Genomic DNA, 21386 nt, shown 5'->3' on the forward strand with positions numbered 1-21386 from the left:
CTGATGGTTTCCTTTGCTGTGCAGAAACTTTTTATCTTGATGAGGTCCCAATAGTTCGTTTTTTGCTTTTGTTTACCTTGCCTCCAGAGACACGTCAAGTAATAAGTTGCTGCAGCTGAAGTCAAAGAGGTTATTGCCTGTTTTCTCCTCTAGGATTTTGATGGCTTCCTATCTTATGTTTAGGTCTTTCATCCATTTTGAGTTTATTTTTGTGTATGGTGTAAGAAAGTGGTTCAGGTTCATTCTTCTGCATGTTGCTGTCCAGTTTTCCCGGTACCAATGGCTGAAGAGACTGCCTTTTTTTTCCATTGGATATTCTTTCCTGCTTTGTCAAAAATTAGCTGGCCATACATTTGTGGGTCCATTTCTGGATTCTCTGTTCTGTTCCATTGATAAAAGTATCTGTTTTTGTGCCAGTACCATACTGCCTTGATGATTACAGATCTGTAACAAATATTAAAAATTATAATTTGCTTGGAAATTTTCAGTCAAGGGCCTCCTTGTAGGGGCACTATATAGAGAGAGAGTTGGGTCAGTTCCCCACCAGAACCCAAATGCAAGTTAATGTGTCTCCTCTGTTTCACTGGCCCATATGTAGGGGTTAGCTTAGAGCCACCGTCGTCAGCTCAGCTTTTGATTGAATTACTGGTGATTGATGTTTTGTATTAACATAACTGAGACAAGACCTTCAAACTCTCAAAAACAAGAGACCAGAGTTACATTTTTTTATTTCCTTATGCATGTGAGAGAAGAGGAGAGCCTTGATGATCTTTCTGATTTGACATAATCTGTTCCATGTTTGTAACATTTAGAAATTCAGAAGTAGCAATTTGAATATTACAGGAGTGACACATTATTAAATAAGACACTTGGTCAAAATTATAGACTTACTAGAACTTAAGGGTTGTTTTCACAAGACACAGTAGCAATTTCTAAAGTCCACATGTCTTCTTATAAGACTTCTTTTTTACAATAAAATATTTTCAGACTTGTAATACCATCTGCTTTTCTTTGTAGCTATAAGGGAAAGAGGGAACATTTTCTTATGAGGCTGAGATTTCATTTGTCAGGAATTAGGAAGTCCATAGCTGAAATTCCCTTAGTGCTAAGGGAAAAGAAGAAAGCTTGAGAAGCTCAAACTTGTAATATGGAAAGGATAAGAGCGAAACAGATCATGAACAAAAGAACGTGAGCCATGTAATATTTACATCCCCAGCTGAAAACCTTTTTTTAGTGTTTACCATTTCTGTTCTTTGCTTCCTGAATGCATTACATTGTGTTTCATTTTTGATCTATGTGTATGTGTGTCTGGAAATTTGCAAGTAGGATATTGCCTGTTTTTATTGGATTATTATCACCCTTCAGGGTTTTTCCCTCCAAATGTGTTTGAATTACCAAATTTAAAAGGATTAAAGCATTTAAAATACCCTTATGTAAGGCATTGCATTTAATGTACCTCTGTCCTACAATTTCCAGCATGTTAATTTAATCAGGATTATGGGGGCTACACATTTTACATTTTCAACTCTTTCAGAACTTTTCTGACTTTTTGTCATGGCGATGCACATGAATACAACAATTATTCAAATTTAATTTTATATACTTTTTATCAATGTATATGTGTATTTTTTTTGTTAAACTTTCATTTCTTACTGTATAAAATCTTACATTTCATTCATTGCATTATTGGCTGTATAATTTTAAATTACCATTTTCATTAAATGTATATGAATGATATATTTTAGGACTTCATTTATATCCCTCAATTGCCCTCACAGATGATTAACTTCTTGTTTATTTATAAAGTTTATTTATTTTGAGAGAGAGAGAGCAGGGTAGGGGCAGAGAGAGAGAGAGAAAAAGAGGATCCCAAGCATGTTCCACGCTGTCAGTGCACAGCCCGATGTAGGGTGGAACTCACAAACCATGAGATCATGATCTGAGCCAAAATCAGACACTTAACCAACTGAGCCACCCTGGAATCCTGATGATTGACCTCTTACCTGGGTCTGAGGGCTCTATTTTCCTTCTTAGCACTTTGACTTTGGTACATTGCTCTGCAGCATTTGGTGTTCTAAAGTCTGAGGATAACCTGACCCTTGAACACCTCACCTTCCTGCCCACCTTCCTGGTTCATACGTGTTAGTTTTCTCTCATTGGTGTTGTACAGGTAGTTTTCCTTACTTTGGCATGAAAGTACCGTTTGATCTGCTAGCAACCTTTTTTTCTGCCCAGGAATTCTTTCTTTCAATTGGATTTTTAAAAATGGGTTTGTTTCTCTTGCTCTCTTTCTTCAAGAGCATCTCATAGTCATTGGTTGTAGCTCCTTTCCTATATAACTCTTACTTACTTTTTGTCACTTTAATCTTTTTTCATCCTTCCTCCTTGAGGAGTTTCTCACATATTTTCACTGCTTTTGTTCTTTATTGCTTCAAATATGGATTCCAGTTTTCTCCTGTTTTTAAACTCGTTGGACTCTTTATCTTAAACCCGCTCCCTTTCTCAGTGTTACCTCTTCTTAGGATGTGCTCTTGTTCAGAGAATGCGCACCTTATACATTTAAGATGTAAAGCAAGCTTTTCTAAACATTTTCTTCTGTTTCCCCATTTTCTGTTTTTCATACATGTACATATTTTCTGTCCTTTAGTTAAACTTTAACATTTTATCCACAGGCCCCATAATATTGGAATCTTCGTCTGCTAGAAGAGCTGGAACCCAGTGTATGACACTTCCCTTGTTTCTCTAACTGCCTGCTTGGCTGTTGCTGTAATACCCTTTTGTATCACCCTGTTCAGCCGTAACAAATACCACAGACTGGGTGGTTTAAACAAAGGAAATTTATTTGTCACAGTTTTGGAGCCTGGAAGTTGAAGATCAGGGTGCCGGCAGGGTATGTTTCTGATGAGGCTTCGCTCCTAGGCTTGTAGAGAGCCGCCTTCTCCTGGTGCCTTCATGTGCCTCTTTCATGCGTGTGCAGTCCTGGTACCTCTTCCCTTCTTATAAGGGCACCGGTACTTTCGGATTCGGGGTCCCCTCTTAAGACCTCATATAACCTTAATTACTTCCTTAAAGGCCTTGCCCCAAATATAGTCACATTGCAGGCATGGGCTTCAACATCTGAATTTTGGGGAACACAGTTCAGTCCATAACACCTTTTCAGGGCAAGTTGAAGTTTCCAGCCTTAGGTGATCCACTGAGGTCTAATTCTGGATTGAGGAGGGAGCTTCTCTTGTTCTTACCTATATACACCCTTATTCTGATGAAGACAAACAATTCCTGAGGGACTGGGTTGATAAGTGCTTGATTCAAAGGAGTAACTAGAGTGACTCCCAAGTTCCCGGAACACTGGCGTCACCTTCCTCGTCTTACGAAGAGCTGGTACCAGGCGCAGGCTTCTCCAAGCACAAGCTGTCTCTAAATAGGAGTCTCTACAAATATGGTCTCTTCATGTACTTCTTCCTTTCTTCTTTTGGTTCCCTTCTTCTTTTGCTTTATTTTTAGAGACTGTTTTATTTCTGATTTACTTTTTATTTAAAAAAATTTTTTTTAAATCTTTATTTATTTTTGAGAGACAGAGTGAGAGTGGGGGCAGGACAGAGAGAGACACTGAATCTGAAGCAGGCTCCAGGCTCCAAGCTGTCAGCACGGAACCTGACTCAGGACTTGAACTCATGAACTGTGAGATTATGACCTGAGCCGAAGTCAGAGTCTTAACCAACTGAGCCACCCAGGCGCCCCTATTTCTGATTTACTCCTAGTTTTTACTCTTAAGGACTGGGTTCCTCAGAAAACATGGATTGACTCCCATGAATAGGTGAGTTCTTGGTAGACAGCTGTGGGAATCACAGCTTTTCATCCTGACTTCCTGCCCCATGTTTTTCAGAAGTCAGAGTGCAAGGACTCTACACCCTTCAGTCCACCTTCTTCCATGTTGTAGTTGGAGGAAATTCCTCCTAGAGAAAAAAAAAAAGTATCATATAAAAATACTTCTTTAGGACTTCCATACATATTTTCATAGGGAATTGGGGAGATGGGGATGGAAAAGACAAGCTTTCTGCTCTCCCCTTCCTAGCTCCCTAGCAGATCCTTGTGCTTTAGCTAAATAACTCATTGCAAGTAGGGAAGCTGGTTTTCAGAAGGGGTCACAAAGTCTGGGAGCCCACACCATCTGGCTGGGTGAGTGGTGGTCATAACTCTTCTCTGAGGAGGGTCATCTCTGGTTTCCTGTGTTGTTTTTCAGCTTGGAATCCTGCGATCTAACTACAGTTTGTTGTCTAAATATCTCTAAGGCTCTCCTTAGAAGCCGGAGCCTGGTATTTCTGAATCTGTCGACCAATCACCTATTAGATGATGGAGTCAAGCTGTTGTGTGAGGCCTTAGGACATCCCAAGTGTCACCTAGAGAGACTGTCGTGAGTCTTGCTGGTTTGTTTTCCCTGCAGTCCTTTTGGGCAGTCTTGTGTGACTTAGTTAAGAGCTGTATGGGCAAACTGTTTGGGTCTGGACACCACTTGGCTCATTTGTCAATCCTGGATGAGCTCTACATGAAGTCCTCTTTTGCTTTCTCTCTCATTAGACTTTTAACTGCTGCTTTTCTTCATGAATGCTTATTTTTATTACTATTTTCCTCCTCCTCTCCCTTGTATGTAGCTGCAAGGGCATTTGTAATTTTAGTAGGTTTGAAAGGTTGATTCTATAGTAGAGATATAAGGACTGTAAGTACCAGCTAGTGTCCCTGAGGATGAGAAACATGAACTTTGGGATTTGACTGGTCCCTTCCCAACTGTGTTTCTCCTTCAGCTTAGAAAGCTGTGGCCTCACAGTAGCTGGTTGTGAGGATCTTTCTTTGGCTCTCATCAGCAACAAAAGGTTGACACATTTGTGCTTGGCAGACAACATCTTGGGAGATGATGGAGTAAAGCTTGTGAGTGATGCCTTGAAACATCCACAGTGCAATCTCCAGAGCCTTGTGTAAGTGAGCACTAGTTTTCATCCTGCTGATGTATACATTTTGAAATATATTTTAGAAGGGACAGTGTTATAAATATAATCTGTCCCTTGCATTTTCCCTACTGTTATCAATAATGATAATGCAGATGATGAGGATGATGGTATTAATGATTGCCATTTGTTGTGTCCTTACTCTGTGCTGGGCCCTCTGCTAAATTTATTTAATCTGCACAAATGTACCTGTTGGTGTCAAATTGGCCACTGAGTTCTCAGCCCCAGGTGAGAAATGTGAGGCTTAGAAAGATTATATAGTTTGCCTCATGTTCATGAGAACATGGTGGATTCAGGACTAAAGTCTGCCTGTCCAACTCCATATTCTGGGTCTAGAACAGGTAAATGTATATGAACACCACTAAACAGGAATGTAGCATTCCATGGTATGGCTGGATCACAGTGTGATTATTCTGTTCATTGCCCTTAGATGAATTCCCAGATGTGGAATTGATGAGCCAAAATTTTTATTTTGTCAGACGTGGTTACATTTTCTCCAATAGATTGTTCATAATTCCTTGGCAATCTAGAAGCCTGCATTTTAACATCCTCATCGAGTATCTACTGGTTGTTTTTTTTTTATCAGTATTGATTAGATAATTGAAAATAACTTTAAAAATGATTTGATGTTGAGGGGCGCCTTGCTGCCTCAGCTGGTAGAGCATGTGACTCTTGATCTTGGGGTCATGAGTTCAAGCCCCACCTTGGGCATGGAGCCTTCTTAAAAAAATAATAAAATAAATAAATAAAAATAATTTAATGTTGAGCATCTTTTCAAATGTTTTTGGCCTTTAATATTCTAGGAATTGCCTCTTCATAGGCTCCATTTTCCTCTGGATGTTTTCTGTTATATATGTTATGGTTATTAATATGACATACATTATAGCCATTATTTTTTCTGTTTTGCAAATAATTTACCTAGCATGTTTCTGTATGTTTTCTCGTGGCCATTTTTAGAATACGGAAGTTTAAAATTCTTGTGAAGTCACATTATCTTCCTCCTCATGACTTTTAGAAGTTTTGTCATAATTGGAAATACGTTTATTTAAAAAACCCTACTTATGTCTATTCTTTATGGTTTAATTTTTAACATGTAAGTGTTAAATTATTCCTACTTTGTTATAAGGCTTAAAACTTATTTTCTCCCATATGTCAGGTCTGCTTTCCCAAATGACTTATAGTATAATAGATCTTTTCCCTACTGATTGGAAATGCCACTTTTATTATGTAAAAAAGTACTTTATTATGATTACTCCCCTTCTATTCCATATGCCTACTCCTCTCCATGTAGCTGCTTTTGCAATTAGGTACTGTATTTATGCACAGTGTGAAGAGGTTAACATTTCATTTATAGTAAAGAAGAATTCTGGGGGCGTCTGGGTGGCTCAGTCAGTTGGGCATCTGAGTCGGTTTCAGCTCAGGTCATGATCTCACAGTTCATGAGGTTGAGCCCTGTATCAGGCTCTGCACTGACAGCATGGAGCCTGCTTCAGATTCTCTCTCTCTCTTTCAAAATAAATTTTAAAATCTAGCATTTGAAAAGAAAAATTCTGAAGAACATGGATATCTCAAGTGAATATTCTGAAGGATATTCTGAAGAATATCCCAAGTGAGACAGGCAAAGAGGTAATGAGGGAGAGGGTATTTGATCTGAGATGAGTGTTGGCAAGTAGGTGAGGGAGCACAGGATGAAACCTTTGCAAAATCTCTGGGCAGTAAAGCAGTGATTCCATGTGTCCTCATACTGTCCTTCCTATAGGCTGAGGCGTTGCCACTTCACCTCACTGAGCGGTCAACATCTCTCCTCTTCTCTCCTACGCAACAAGAGCCTGACACATCTGGATCTGGGGTCCAACTGGCTACAAGATGATGGAGTAAAGCTTCTGTGCGATGTCTTTCGGCATCCCAGCTGTAACCTTCAGGACCTGGGGTAGGTTTTCTGTAACCTGACCTTCCATGCTTTAACAGACGAGTAAAGAAGGGCTGAGCTGAGTATCTGTCAGAGAAAAGAATACACAGCTGATTCTCTCTCTCTCCTCCTGCTGGAGACAAGCTGAGGAAGTATGCTCATCAAATTTTTCTTAGTTACTACAGTAATTGTAATCAACCTGTTGTACCTCACTGAGTCTACTGTGTATCCTCTGCTCTACATCCCTGAAGCAGAAACTGTGCTCCACTAGTTTTTCTTTCTTCAATTCATGTTTATAATTAGGTCAACTTTTAAACTGGGAAGGGAATTTTAAAAAATATCCAATAATCCAGTCATTCTGTTGTTGTTGTTTATTTAAATGTTTTTATTTATTTTGAAAGCAAGAGAGTGAGAGCAGGGGAAGGGCGGGGGGGGGGGGAGGGTGAATCTCAGGCAGGCTCCACACTGTCAGCACAGAGCGCGACACGAGGCTTAATCCCATGACCCTAGGATCATGACCTGAGCTGAAATCAAGAGTCAGACACTCAACTGACTGAGCCACCCTGGTGCCCCATATCTCTACCTTCTTTAGGAAAATATATATGATCTAATTCTCTGAAGTTTCCTTGACTATTATTCAACTAGAAGGCAAAATTTTAATTCATGGAAATTATGTTTAAACCCAATACCTTTTATTTCAGCTATAATTTCTAAGTGACCTACATACACAAGATGTTTGGTTAGTCCACTTTCTCTCCTTAGCTTTGCTATAAACAGACAAATTTGTGCTTTCGTAGCTACCTTCATAGCTTCTATGCAGGCCATGCCAGTTCTCTCCACCAAAATTTACAACAAATATAAAATACATTCTGAGGGCATTAAAGATTATTACTAAGGTGATGCTCTTGCCTCTGGTAACTTACAAAATGCTGATGGCAGGGAAATGAATATACAGCCAATCATAATATATCCCATTTGTCATAAAGATATGACAGGGATGCCTGGGTGGCTCAGTCATTTAAGCATCTTCACTCTTGATCTTGGCTCAGGTCATGATCTCATGGTTCATGAGTTCAAGCCCTGTGTCAGGCTACACACGGTCAGTGCAGAGCCTGCTTGGGATTCTCTCTCCCTCTCTCTGTCCTTCCTCTGCTAGCTTGCTCTCTCTCTCAAAATAAATACATTGAAAAAAAAATGACAAAAGTCCCAAGGAGCAAGGAGTGGGACAGAGGGGATTGAGTTACCTTAGCCTTGAAAGACGAAGAGGATTTTGTTGTGTGCACATATCCTTGGCAGAAGGTAGGAAGAGCGAAAAGAAGGGGAATGAAGATAGGTGTGGTAAATTTGGAAAAAAACAAAATAAAAAACAGAAACACAGAGGTGTATGGTTGGCAAATAGGTTAGGGACAAAGTATGGAAAGAGAACATTTGAGGCCAGGTTGTGAATGCTCTTGAATGCCCTACGAAAGACTGAAAGACATATCTTTTTATATGTAGGCTGCTTCCTCTTGGAAGGTAACACCGTAACATTTTTTTAAAAGTATTTTTATTTCAAAATTCTATTGGAAACTGAAAGCACAGAAATCTTTGGGTTCCTTGGGTAAACTTATATCCATTTTTTAGTATTGATAGAAATGTATTTATACCCTTGATTTGGGAAGCTTGGTGGATAACAACCTGTTTGTGGGAGAAAGCAGTTTTACCCAATGGTTTTTTTTTTCTCATTAAGAAACCCCGTTGGTTTCTACTGATAATGTTAGACATTCCTATGTGCGTCTTGTATTGTGGATAGAAAAGAGTCAGGAAAAGGGTTTAGATACCTGGGCTTCTCTCCTAGGAATAAACTAATTAAGCCTCACAACTGAAGGTCTCACTTGTCTCTTATATTTCTTGCAGATTGATGGGCTGTGCACTCACTAGTATGTGTTGTCTGGATTTGGCTTCTGCTATTCTGAACAACCCACACCTGCAGAGCCTGGACCTTGGGAACAATGACCTGCAGGATGATGGAGTCAAAATTCTGTACGAAGCTTTGAGACATCCAAACTGCAATATTCAGAGGCTTGGGTGAGTTCAGTTTTCCATCAGGAAAGTGATACCTATTTGGTAGCTAATGTGGCCAGAAATTTAGTACATGAGAGAGGATGAAAAGTAAATGGGGCTCGAAGGTAAGTTACTCTCAGAAATGAGAATCTGAATTTCAAATATATGCATCAGTGTGTATTATGTGTTGTTAGTATTAAAGCTATAGTTCACATTTCTTTCTGTTCCCTTTAGTGCCTTAGATGGGGTATGTATGAAGTAAAAGGTCCTTGCTTTAAGGTCTTTCATGTTCTGTCATCCTTCAGATATTCTGTCTTTGAATTAATTTTTCTTATTAAATTGAAGATTTTGCTAATTGTCTTCTCTCAAAAAATGCTATCTAGGCTCTTAAGGAGCCTGCAATCTAATAAGGTCTTATCCTGTGTTCTGAGTACTTTTTATGTTTAATCATGTATTGTTTAGGTGTTTATTTTCTTTTTGAATCTTGAACTGATATTGACTAGTACATTCTTACATAGCATGAATTATTGACCTTTGGGTCAAGAATTTTGCTCTATGTGTGGGAAACCCAAATACTATGATATGTTTCCCTGACTCTTCCAAGAAAGTGCTATTTTACCTATGTTTCCGTTAACTATTCATATATTTTTATGACAACAATGATGATGTTGTAATGATTGGATCTGAAATTTAATTTTATCCTGCTTATAACCTAATAAGTTAGCCTATCACTGTTTCATGGATGCTGGCAGGAAACCCAGAGTCCCATTGGAGACAGAGGACTTTATTACTCCTAGCATAGCAGCATATGCACTAGTGTATGTGTGTCAGTTTTCTTTGTCCCCCAAGTCCCACAGGGTGGATATGGATAGCCCAGATGGACACCTGCACATGGAGTGGGTTGCATCCCATGGAGCTTGGGGGACTCACCACTTTATAGCAAGCACGAAGCAAGGCTGCTCTGTGCCCCAGAGGAAGACATCCCTCAAGACTGCTCACTGCACACACCCCCTAGGAAGTGGCCATGTAGAGTTGTCAGGGTCTTAAATTTTTGTCAATAAATAGGAGAGCAAAAGACTCACAGAAGAATGTCTCCCAGAAATATCTGCCCCCCTTTTCTGCACAATACAGTCTTGGTTAATTTTCACATGGATATGCCACGCTCACTAATCTCACCAACAGAGGCTGAGGCCAAATCTGCTCAATTTGTCTCCTACGCCATTTAATTAAGGCCACCATAATTAGGACTCCAAGCATGGGAGGAGGTCAGATTGCAGTATTGATTTCAACTATGTCCTCAGCATCCTGGACCGGCCAACTGAATGAGACCAAGGGAGGACCAAAAAGTCTTGTTATTCATTATAACTCGTGAAAGGGAGTTTAGGTTGACCTGCTGATCTTGGTATCATTGGCAATAAATATAGGGAACAAAATCTGGCCCAAAGTAGTCCCATACCCAATAAAGAGATATTCAGTGGTCCACACCTCCACACATAAAAAACATATAACCTGAAGGAACACAATTCACTTCAATGTGGGATGTTTTCTATTGATCTGGGTCACCATTACAGTGGTTTGGTTATGTGTCACTGAGTAGTTACAGTGTTAGACATAAATCGTATAACTCAAGGCTGCACTGGCATCGAGAGAAGCTTATGAATTTATAACAGACTGAAACAAGGTTTGTACCGGTTGTGTTTGTACACCCGTGACAGAGGTCCAGATCTGGGGGGCTGCCGCTGATGACATCAGGTGCAGCAGAACAGTTAGGACCTGCCGTATCCATGTGGAATTTTCTGTTTCCACGCCATGTGGACAGACTGGGCAGTGGGTCACTTTGCCAGCCATAGCTGCTACTTCAGCAGACCACATAATTTTTCCAGGCAGCTGTGTTGGGTCTAGGGAAGGAAAAGAAATAATGAATTGTTCTTCCCACTCCCAGCACCTCACAGGTTCTGAGATGTTACTTCCCCAGGTATTGGTGTGGCTGTTCTTCCCCACAGTCCTGAAATCAGTGTGTCCCATCTTAGTGCCTGTAACTTTGCCTTTTCTCCAATCATCCCCTGCTCGTACCCAGGCTTTCAGTCCAGAGGGATCTGGCAGGAGAAAAATAAAGCATTTTTTATAATATTTCTATAAACCCATTCTGTTCTACATCTTTGCTTGTAGGGGGACTTCTCAAGCAGTATACTCAACCAAACAGTCATTATCCTCATGATCCAAAGGTGACTCCAGGTGTCTGAAGCCAAATTAAGTTTGAACCCCACAGGTCCTTTGTGGCTGGCCTGTCACCTGGAGGGTACCCCAGTTAGGCTGGCCTGGAGTTGCTGTTATGGAAAGAAAAGTATCATGCCCAGGAATAATCAAGATGGAATCCTGAAATTTCAAAGGTTTTATATGACTTTCTGTCCCTTTCAATGTAATCATTACTCAGGAAGTGGCCAGACAGAGATGAACCATTTCAGGGGATAGCCATATTTAGTGACCAAATGCCCCACTATACTATGTTGACCAGGAGGTGGTGAGGGAGGTAGGGTCACAGATCTTTGTAATTTCGAAAGATCATTCCAGAGCTCAGTAATACCAGATGCCTGTGGATGGTAGGGACCATGGAATGTTCATTGAATACCTTGACTATTGGCTCATTGTTTCTTCAAAATGAGAGATCTAAGTACTATTATCCTTGACTTTTTGTATATCTGGAAATGTCTCAGTTTTCTATGACGTTGAGTGGCAGCTTGGTTGTGTTCATATTTTGGTCATCCTTCCTCTGAGAGTTTTACAGAAAGTCCACTGCCTGCTAGCATTGAATCTAGTTAGAAAAAAGTCTGAAGCCAACTGATTCTTCCCTTTTAGTGTCCTTACTGGTTAAACATACTTTTTTTTTTTTTTTTTTTTTTTGGCTTGAATGTCCGTAGAATTGCTCTTTAGGAACAATAATTTGTCCTGTGTAGAATTTTCCTCATTAATATTTTCCTGGGGAAATGGTCTGCCATTTCAACATGTAGATTGTATTTTTTTTATAGGGTTTCCTGTGTTTTAATTTCTGCTTATCTAATTTGTTTTCAGGGTCACTAATTACACTTATGTTGGATCTCTTTTGTCTGTCTTTATAATTTTTTTTCTAATCTTTTAAAACTCATTTTCCTTTCACTTTTCTCTAACCCATAATTTTAAGTTCATTTTCAGCAGTGATGACCCCCTTTCTGCTTCTTCCAATGTCATCTACAGTCCATAATTTTTATTTTTCTCTTCTGATATTTTAAAGATCTGCCTGTATTCATATGTTTTGTTTCTTAAATTTCACATATGAGTGAAATTATATGGTATCTGTCTTTCTCTGACTGACTTATTTTGCTTGGCATATTCTGTAGCTCCATCCACGTTGTTGCAAATGGCAAGATTGCATTCTTTTTTATAGCTGAGTAATAGTCCATTGTGTGTTTACACCACATCTTCTTTATCCATTCATCAGCCAGTGGACATCTGGGCTCTTTCCATACTTTGGCTATTGTAGATAATGCTGCTATAAACATCAGGGTGCATATATTTCTTTGAATCCGTATATTTGTGTCCTTTGAGTAAATACCTAGTACGTAGTAAAATTGCTGGATCATTGGGGAAAAAAAGAAAACCATAAAACAGATTCTTAACTATAGAAAACAAACTGGGGGTTGCTGGAGGGGAGGTAGGTGGGGGGGTAGATTAAATGGGTAATGGTATTAAGGAGGACACTTGTGATAAGCACTGGGTGTTGTATGTAAGTGATGAATCGCTAAATTCTACACCTGAAACAAATATTACACTGTATGTTAACTAACTGGAATTTGAATAAAAACTTGGGGGAAGAAAAGGAATGTTTATACACAGAAAAAAAAATCTACCAAGTCATATTTTAAACATTTTCACTATGAAATATAAAATACATAGAAATAAGTGAATAAAACTATTTAAAAGTTAGGGATTGCCTGGGTGGCTCAGTTGGTTAAGCATCAACTTGATATCAACTTTCATGGTTTCATGAATTCAAGCCCCACATCAGGCTTTGTGCTGACAGCACTGAGCATGCTTGAGATTCTTCCTCTCTCTCTGCCCCTCCCCTGCATTTATTTATTTTTTACTTAATTTGTTATTTATTTTTGAGAAAATAAGTTAAAAAATAAATGCATGCATGAATGAATGAATGAATGAATGAATAAATAAATAAATAAATAAATGTCAAACGTGTGTAATCTCACCCGGGTCAGAAATTGAATTTTCCCAGGAAATTAAATTCCCCTACTCCTCCTTTATAAATCTCTTCCCTCCTCCCTAAGAAGTAAAACTATTATCCTGAATTTTGTGGTCATCATTTATTTATCTGTAGAGTGTGAGTGTATATAGTCCTAAGCAATGTATTGTTAAATTTTGCTAGGTTTTGAACCTTATATATAATCATACTCAGTATATTCTTTTGTATTAGGATTTTTTTTTGCTCATTGTTAGGAATTTGTCATCCAGTCATTTCATGTAGTTGTAGTTAGTTCATTTTTACCACAGTAAAGTATTCTAGTGAATGACGATATCACAAACTATGTAACCATTCTATTGTAGGTGGACGTTTTTCATTTATTTTATGACTAATGCTGCTGATGAATATTTTACTACATGAATTGAGGCACATACGTATATATTTAGGAAAAATAGCTATTTATTACATCATTGGGAGTGGGTCTTCAAATTTATTAGATACTGTCAAAAAGATTGTTCTGGGGTGCCTGAGTGGCTCAGTCAGTTAAGCGTCTGACTCGAGTTTCGGTTCAGGTTATGATCTCGTATTTCATGAGTTTGAGCTCTGCATTGGGCTCTGCACTGCCAATGCAGAGCCTGCCTGGGATTCTCTTCCTCTCCCTTTGCCCTTCCCCAGCTCTCTATCTCTCTCTCAAAATAAATAAATAAACTTAAAAAAAAAAAAGATTGTACTAATTGATTCTGCCCCTAGTAGTGTGTAATAGTTCCTGTTCTCTATTCTTGCCAATTTTGTCTGACTTAATTTTTAAAGTGTTAGTGAATCAGGTGTGTGTTTTGGCATCTCTTTGTGGTTTTAATTTAGAATTGTCTGGTTAAAGAGAGGTTCAACACCTTTTGAGATGCTTAATAGCCATTTGGATTTCCTATTTTGTAAAGTTGCTTTTTCACTTATTTTGTTCATTTTTCCATTGGGTGACCCATTTTCCCCTTTTTGATATGTAGGGTTTTTTTTTTTCCTCCAATATATTCTGGTTACGAGCCATTGTGACTTAGATACGTGACAATAACTTGGGCTTTTCTTTTCACTCTTTATGGTGTCTTTTATAGAACCAAAGAACTTAATTGTAACGTCAGATTATTCCTTTATTAGTCCTTTTTGTAATTGGTTAGGAAAATTTTTCCCAACTCTGGGATTATGAAGACATTCTACTATTATTTTCTAAATGTAAAAGGTAGCTTATGAAGCATTTGAAACTTTAATTTAAAAATATGGTTAGTAGGGTGCCTGGGTGGCTCAGTTGAGCATCTGATGCTTGATTTTGGCTCAGGTCATAATCTCATGGCGGTGAGACTGAGCTCTGTGCTGGGAGTAGAACCTGCTTGAGATATTCTCTCTCTCTCTCTCTCTCTCTCTCTCTCTGTCCTCCCATTGGACCCTCCCCAAATTGTGTGCATGCACGTTCTCTCCACCCCCCACCCCCAAAAATATATGGTTTGAGGTCAATCCAATTTAATATATTTCCTATGTGGATACTCCTCCTTTCCAGCAAAACTTATTGACTGTTTTTCTTTCCCCACTGTCTGGCAGGGCCATCTTTGTTATAAATCAAGTCTTCATTGGTGCATGGGTCTATTGCTGGGTTCTTCCTTTGCATTTCCAAACAAAATTTTAAATATCAGCTTATCAAGTTAACACACACAGGCATGTGCATCTCCCTATATTCCCATGCCTACCCATATGTTGGCATTTTGATTAGAATTGCATTGAATCTATCAATTATGATAGATCTCCTTAGCTTAGCTCTATCAATAAAGCTTAGTAATTTTTCCTGTGGTAGCCCTTTATTTTGCTGTTTGACTTTATTCCTAAGTACTTGCTATATTGCAATACTATTGTAAATGGGTATTCTTGTTATATTTCATTTTGTTTATTCCTTATACATAGAAACACAGTTGGGTTTTGTGTGTTAACTTCATACCCAGTAGCTTGGCACATCCTCTGGTTGATTAGAATTGCTTTATCACTTGGATTTTCTAGGTACACAGTCCTCTCTCTTGGGAATGATAGTTGTCTTTTCCTTTTCTGTTTCTTTTTTCTTTTTATTGCCTTAGTAACTTATAAGATGTGTGATAGAATGTTAATATGTCTTGAGATAGTGGGTTTCCCTATGTTATTTTCATTGTCAAAAAGCAAAATTTCAGTGTTTGTCTCATTTATTAATTTAAAAGGTTCCTATCCTTAGTTTGCTAAGAATTTTTCTTCTTTTTAGATTATGAGTATATGTTGAACTTCTATGAAATGTGCCGAATGTGGTCAATAACATGGATTTTATTATATATATCTATTATTATATCAACCTTACTTTTTTGGGCTCAAAACCAACTTGGTCATGATATGTCTTATATACATTGTGCACTTTATTTTGTTGATATGTAAATATTTTAATATCTTTGTTTATAATGGAGATTAGGTTATAATTTTCTTGTATAATCCCTATTAAGTTTTGGCATCCACATTACAGTATTTTAATAAAATGAGTTCAGGAGTGATCCTTCTTTGTTTCCTGGGGAGATTTGTGTAAGATTAGAATTATTTCTTCCTTGAACTTTGTAGAAATTTCTGGTGAAGCTGTATGATCTGGAATTTGCTTTGTGTGAAGATTTGACTTCTGATTCATTTTTAAGATAATTATACATTTATGTATGTTTTATTGAGTAATTTTTGGTAAGATTACTCCTATGATTTTATCCATTTCATCTAAATTTTAAAATTTATTGGCAAGTGTCTAATTTATTATCTGGTCAGCTTCTAATCATCTCCAGTGATTTAGACATCTGTTAATGTCTCCTTTCTTTTCCTGATATTGGCAATTTGAGCTTTTTCTCATTTTACTTTTTAAAGAACACAACATTGATCTAATTTTTTATCTTCTACTTTTGTTGAGTTTATTTGATTGTTCTTAAATTTTTTTCTTTTTTTAAGTTTGTTCATTTATTTTTGTGAGAGCATGCAAGCAGGGGAGGTGCTGAGAGAGAGGGAGAGAGAGAGAATCTCAGGCAGGCTCCGTGCTGCTAGCACAAAGCCCAGTGCTGGGCTCGGACTCTTGAAACCATGAGGTCATGACCTGAGCTGAAACCAAGCGTTGGACACTTAACCAACTGAGCCACCCAAGTGCCCCCTTGTCTTCTTTTTAATACCGTTCTTAAATACTTGAGTTGAATGTGTAGCTCATAAATATTTCCTCCTTTTCCAACACTTAATTTTTTCTTGAAATCATTGCATTAACTTCATTCTATAATATTATATGCAGCATTTGTTATTTTTGAGCCTAAAATAAATTTAAGTTTCTTATGCTTTTTTCTTCATGGATTATTTTAAACTGTATTCCTTAATTTTCTTTTTTTTTTTTTATTTTGAGAGAGACAGAGTGAGTGGGGAAGGGGCAGAGAGAGAAGGAGAGAGAAAATCCCAAGCAGGTTCTGCACTGCCAGCACAAAGCCCAACATGGGGCTAGAACTCATGAAACCATGAGCTCATGACCTGAGCCAAAAACAAGAGTTGGATGCTTAACCAACTTAGCCACCCAGGCACCCCAGTATTTCTTAATTTTCAAACATATAAGAGGAGTTTCTTATCTTTTTATATTTAATCTCTAGCATTGTGGTCTGAGAACATACTGTGTGTGATTGCATTTCTTTGAAATTTGTTGACATTTGCCCTAGTATATAGTCAGTTTTCATATGTCTACCATGGTGTGCTTAAAAAGATGAAGAATTGTTGGCTGCAGTATTGTATATGACTTTCATTAAGATCATTAATTCTGTTACTCAAATCATCTATATTTTTAGTGATTTTTTTCCAGATACTTCAATCACTTGCTGTGAAAAGTATGTTAAAATCTCCATTATAATTGTAGATTTGTGTCTTTCACTTTGTAGTTCTGTTAGTTTTAGTTTTCTCTCTATATATTTTTAAGATTTAAAAATTTTTTTCTTTAGAGAGAGTGTGTGAGTGGGGGAGAGAGGCGGAGGGAGGGTGGGCGGGAGGGAGGGAGAGAGAGAGAGAGAGAGAGAGAGAGAGAGAGAGAGAGAATCTTAAGGAGGTTCCATGCTCAGCACAGAGCCTGATGCAGGGCTCAGTCCCATGACCCTGAGATCATGACCTGAGCCGAAATCAAGAGTCAGATGCTCAACCAACTGAGCCACCCAGGCACCCCTCTAGATTTTGAGACTATTATTAAGGACTAAAAACAGGATGATTGTTTCCTGATAAATTCTTGATAACCTTTGTCTCCTAGTGTTTTTACCCTACAGTGTATTTTGTATTATTTACCTTGTGTCATAAATAATGGGACAGTTGCTCCACCACATTAATGCCAGTTTCATGTGGGCAGTAACTTAACATTTTTTTAAGTTTGTTTATTTTGAGAGATAGAGTACAAGTTGGGGAGGGAAAATGGGAGGGGAGGAGAGAGAATCCCAAGCAGGCTCTGTACCCAGTGCTGAGCACAACCCGGGGCTCAGTCTCCTGACTGTGAGATCATGACTTGAACTGAAATCAAGAGTTGGACACTTAACCAACTGAGCCACCTAGGTGCCCCTAAATGTTTCTATATACTCAGCACCTATGTAGGCACTCAATGATGGAATGGCTAGGTAAACATAGGTGAAAATTACAATTGGTTGGGGGCATCATCAGGTGTAGAAAGTTAAGTTTAACATACTACTTCAGTTCATGGTATTATCATTGGTTTATGCAAGGGCCCTCTACTGACTATTGGTTGGTTAGTTGGTTAATTTATCTTTTAATCATTCTTCCCCTGTATAGGCAGCTGGCCTAGTGTGTTTGAAATATGCCATGGAGTTGTGAGTATTCTTGTAAAAGATGTAATGTTGACTTTTGGTGTATGCACTTTTATTTGCATAAAGGCATGGTGTTAGAGACCTTATTATATACCTTGCTTTTAAAATAGTCAATACCATATTTCAAAAGTTTACTTATGTGTCTATATTTTTAATGATGATCAAAGATTCAACTGCTTTGGCTTTCCTTGGTGTGCTTACCTGTTTTGTTTATTCCCTGGCTATAATTTTGAACTTGTAATTTATGATTTAGGAAGAGATAAATTCAGTCAATAAATATCTAGTAATGATGATTATTATAAGTACTTACATTCTTTGAATCTTCCCTAATTGTGCTTGCCTTTTTGTTTGTTTGTTTTTTGTTTCTTGTTTTTTTTTGTTTTTTTTTTTTTAAGCTCCTGGAGCCCTCCTGCACTCTCAGCTCACAGATCTCTTACATGCATGCTCTCTGTCCCGGGGTTAAATGAATTTTAGCATTAGTCTCTCTTCCCTGCAGGTTGGAATATTGTGGTTTGACCTCCCTGTGTTGTCAGGATCTCTCCTCTACTCTTAGAAGGAACCAAAACCTGATAAAAATAAACCTGACACAGAACACTTTAGGGTATGAAGGAATTATGAAGTTATGTGAAGTCCTGAGATCTCCTGAATGCAAACTGAAAGTTCTGGGGTAAGTCTTTGTTGGCTTCTCAGGGCGTAAGTTTACTGGAACAAGGGATTTGGGAAGCTACTTGTTCACTGCAGGCCTAAGAATCAACCTGATTGTGGATCTGTGCATATTCTTGAGGCCCTTCTTTTCCTCCCGTAGGACAGTGAATTTTAAGAGACATACTGTAGCATACTGGTTAACAGCTGAGAACTCTAAAGCCAGACTACCTGAGTTTGAAATGTAGCCCTGGAACTTACTAGATATTTGAACTTGCACTAGTCTCCAGTCTCTGTGTTTTGATTTCTTTGTCTATAAATGGGTGAAATGATATGTACTCATGGTTTATTATGAGGACTGATCGACTGAGTCAGTATAGGCAGTACAGGTGTCCCTCTGCTATCTGAAAGTAGAGTGTTTCCGTGAAAGCTTTCATAAGCCAAAATGATATAAAGCAAAGAAGCAATTACCATTATTTATATGGAAAAAATTTTGAGCATTCCTGGGCCCCCAAAAACATCCTCTCTTTTAGGCTTTTCTGATACCTTAGGACACATCTTGTTAACACATGCACAAAATAAATGGGTACGAGGCCCAGATGCTCATAGACACAGTTCAGAGCTGTAGCGGCTGGGTGCTGAGGTGCAGCGCAGGCCCTGGGGAAGGAGCTGGGCAGGGCTGCTCTTGCTGCCTGGGTTCATGCTGCCTCCATAATGGCTCACTGCATCCCAAATGCTGAACACTGGTTTTGCTTTTTAACTTTTTTGTGTGGTAAAAGCAAAATCTTTGGACTTCTTTCAGTTATCAAAAACACGTACTGGGGCGCCTGGGTGGCTCAGTCGGTTAAGCGGCCGACTTCGGCTCAGGTCATGATCTCACGGTCAGTGAGTTCAGGCCCCGCGTCAGGCTCTGTGCTGACAGCTCAGAGCCTGGAGCCTGTTTCAGATTCTGTGTCTCCCTCTCTCTGACCCTCCCCCGTTCATACTCTGTCTCTCTCTGTCTCAAAAATAAATAAACGTTAAAAAAAAAATTAAAAAAAAAAAAAACAAAAACACGTACTAATGTCGGTCTCTCAAAAAGGTGAAGTGGTACAGCTATGACCTTTGGAAAAGCAAAGGATACCTGTACTTACAACTGTGCCTAGCATATAACACCTAACCGTTTTCTATGTTAGCGGTTGTCATCATTAGAAGTAGTATTTTGCTTGAGTAGAAAAAGGCTCTTGGAGGATCCTCTTCAATTTTAATCTTTTTTTATTTCTACTCTGTGTTCCATTTTCCTTCCTCTGCCACACTCCCTGAGTCTATACCTCACATTCCCCTTCCCCCACTCCCCAGCCATGTTCACTTCTGTCTCTAACAGTTTTTCTCTGAGAAATGAATTCTTCAGTGGGAAAACTGAGTGTGAGAAGAGGTGTTCCCTTATTTTCTCAGGGTGTGCAAAGAGGCGTTTGATGAGGAAGCCCAGAAACTGCTGGAAGCTGTGCGAGTTAGCAATCCACAGCTCATCATTGAGCGGGATTGTAATGATCACAGTGATGAAGATGTTTCCTGGTGGCGGTGTCCCTGATTTGAAGAACCTGATGTACTTTTCAAAAGTAAAATGCCTCAGTGTGATGAGGGAATCTTAGCTTTAGATGCTTTATGCCCAGATGTACTGTGTTTGATGTCTGTTAGATGTAGGTGAGTCACTTCTCTGTGAAAGCTCTGTTCTACTTCACATGGGGGTTGAGAAGCTAAAATAAAACGAAAAACCTAAACCTCGGTGAAAGGTATGACATGTTTTTAATTGAATGCAGAGCTCAAGAATTCTGATGTGAGAAGCCTAGAAATGAAAGTGGAGGACGAGCCTAGGGAAGATTATGTTAGAGCACCTGTTTCCCTTTCTCTCCCTCCCACAGATGGCTTACTTCACAGCCTCACCATCTCCGGCTTGCTTTACGGAATGCTTCTCCATGCATGTTCTTGGGACAACTGGCGTCTAAATCACTTGGGTGTTTCTTAAAATGGGGTTTCCTAGAGCCCATATCGGACTTACTGAATCAGAATTATCTAAAGGTCCTAGGAACTGGTATTTTAAATAATTTCCCAGGCAACTTTTAGGTATGTTACTATGTGAGAATTGATGGTCTCAGTCAAAATGGGAGTCCACTTCCTCCATGAACATTTTCTGCAGCCTGTTGTAAAGATGTAAATAGATCTAAGATTATTGGGATTAGCGCTAAAAACATGTTCCTCCATTTGACAGAAATCCAACACAGTAACATTTTCTGTGAAAGACTTTTAATTATCTATTGCTATGTGAAAAATCATCCCTAAATTTATTGGCTTAAAGGAGTGACTACTATGTTCTGTCTCATGACTTGGTAGATTAGAATTCAGAAAGGGCTCAGCTAAGCATTTTTTATGTTCCACACATCACTTGGAGTCCCTTGGTGGTATTCAGCTGGTAGCCAGGTTGTAGTGGGGGCTCCAAGGTGACTTCACTCACATGCCTGGTGCCTGGGCAAGGATGGCTAGAAGGTTAGGTTTGACTGGGCACCTCTTCTCTCTAGTCTTAAGGACTTTCCACATGATCTTTCCAGCAGGGAAGATGGAGTTCTCTCATGGGGCTTTAGGGCTTGAAGGGCCAAGTGGAAGCTGCCTGTTTTCTTGAAAGTTAGGCCCAGCACTGACATGAAGTCACTTCTGTCATACTC

The 21386-nt window shown here is 38.8% G+C and overlaps 1 protein-coding gene across 1 annotated transcript in view; it reads left to right on the plus strand.

Moving 5' to 3' along the window:
* The window catches only part of NLRP14 (NLR family pyrin domain containing 14), a 38838-nt gene extending 18581 nt beyond the window's left edge, over positions 1-20257 (plus strand). The window contains exons 6-11 of the mRNA XM_047070259.1: positions 4241-4411; positions 4800-4970; positions 6760-6930; positions 8806-8976; positions 18542-18712; positions 20122-20257. Of these exons, the coding sequence (XP_046926215.1) occupies positions 4241-4411; positions 4800-4970; positions 6760-6930; positions 8806-8976; positions 18542-18712; positions 20122-20257 (991 nt within the window). The remainder of the gene's footprint in view (positions 1-4240; positions 4412-4799; positions 4971-6759; positions 6931-8805; positions 8977-18541; positions 18713-20121) is intronic.
* The last annotated feature ends 1129 nt before the right edge of the window (positions 20258-21386 follow it).

This window comes from Lynx rufus, unplaced genomic scaffold (genome assembly GCF_022079265.1).
Source record: "Lynx rufus isolate CCGP_SWC_20201006 ecotype Redwood Valley unplaced genomic scaffold, mLynRuf1.p SCAF_9, whole genome shotgun sequence".
NCBI lineage: Eukaryota > Metazoa > Chordata > Mammalia > Carnivora > Felidae > Lynx > Lynx rufus.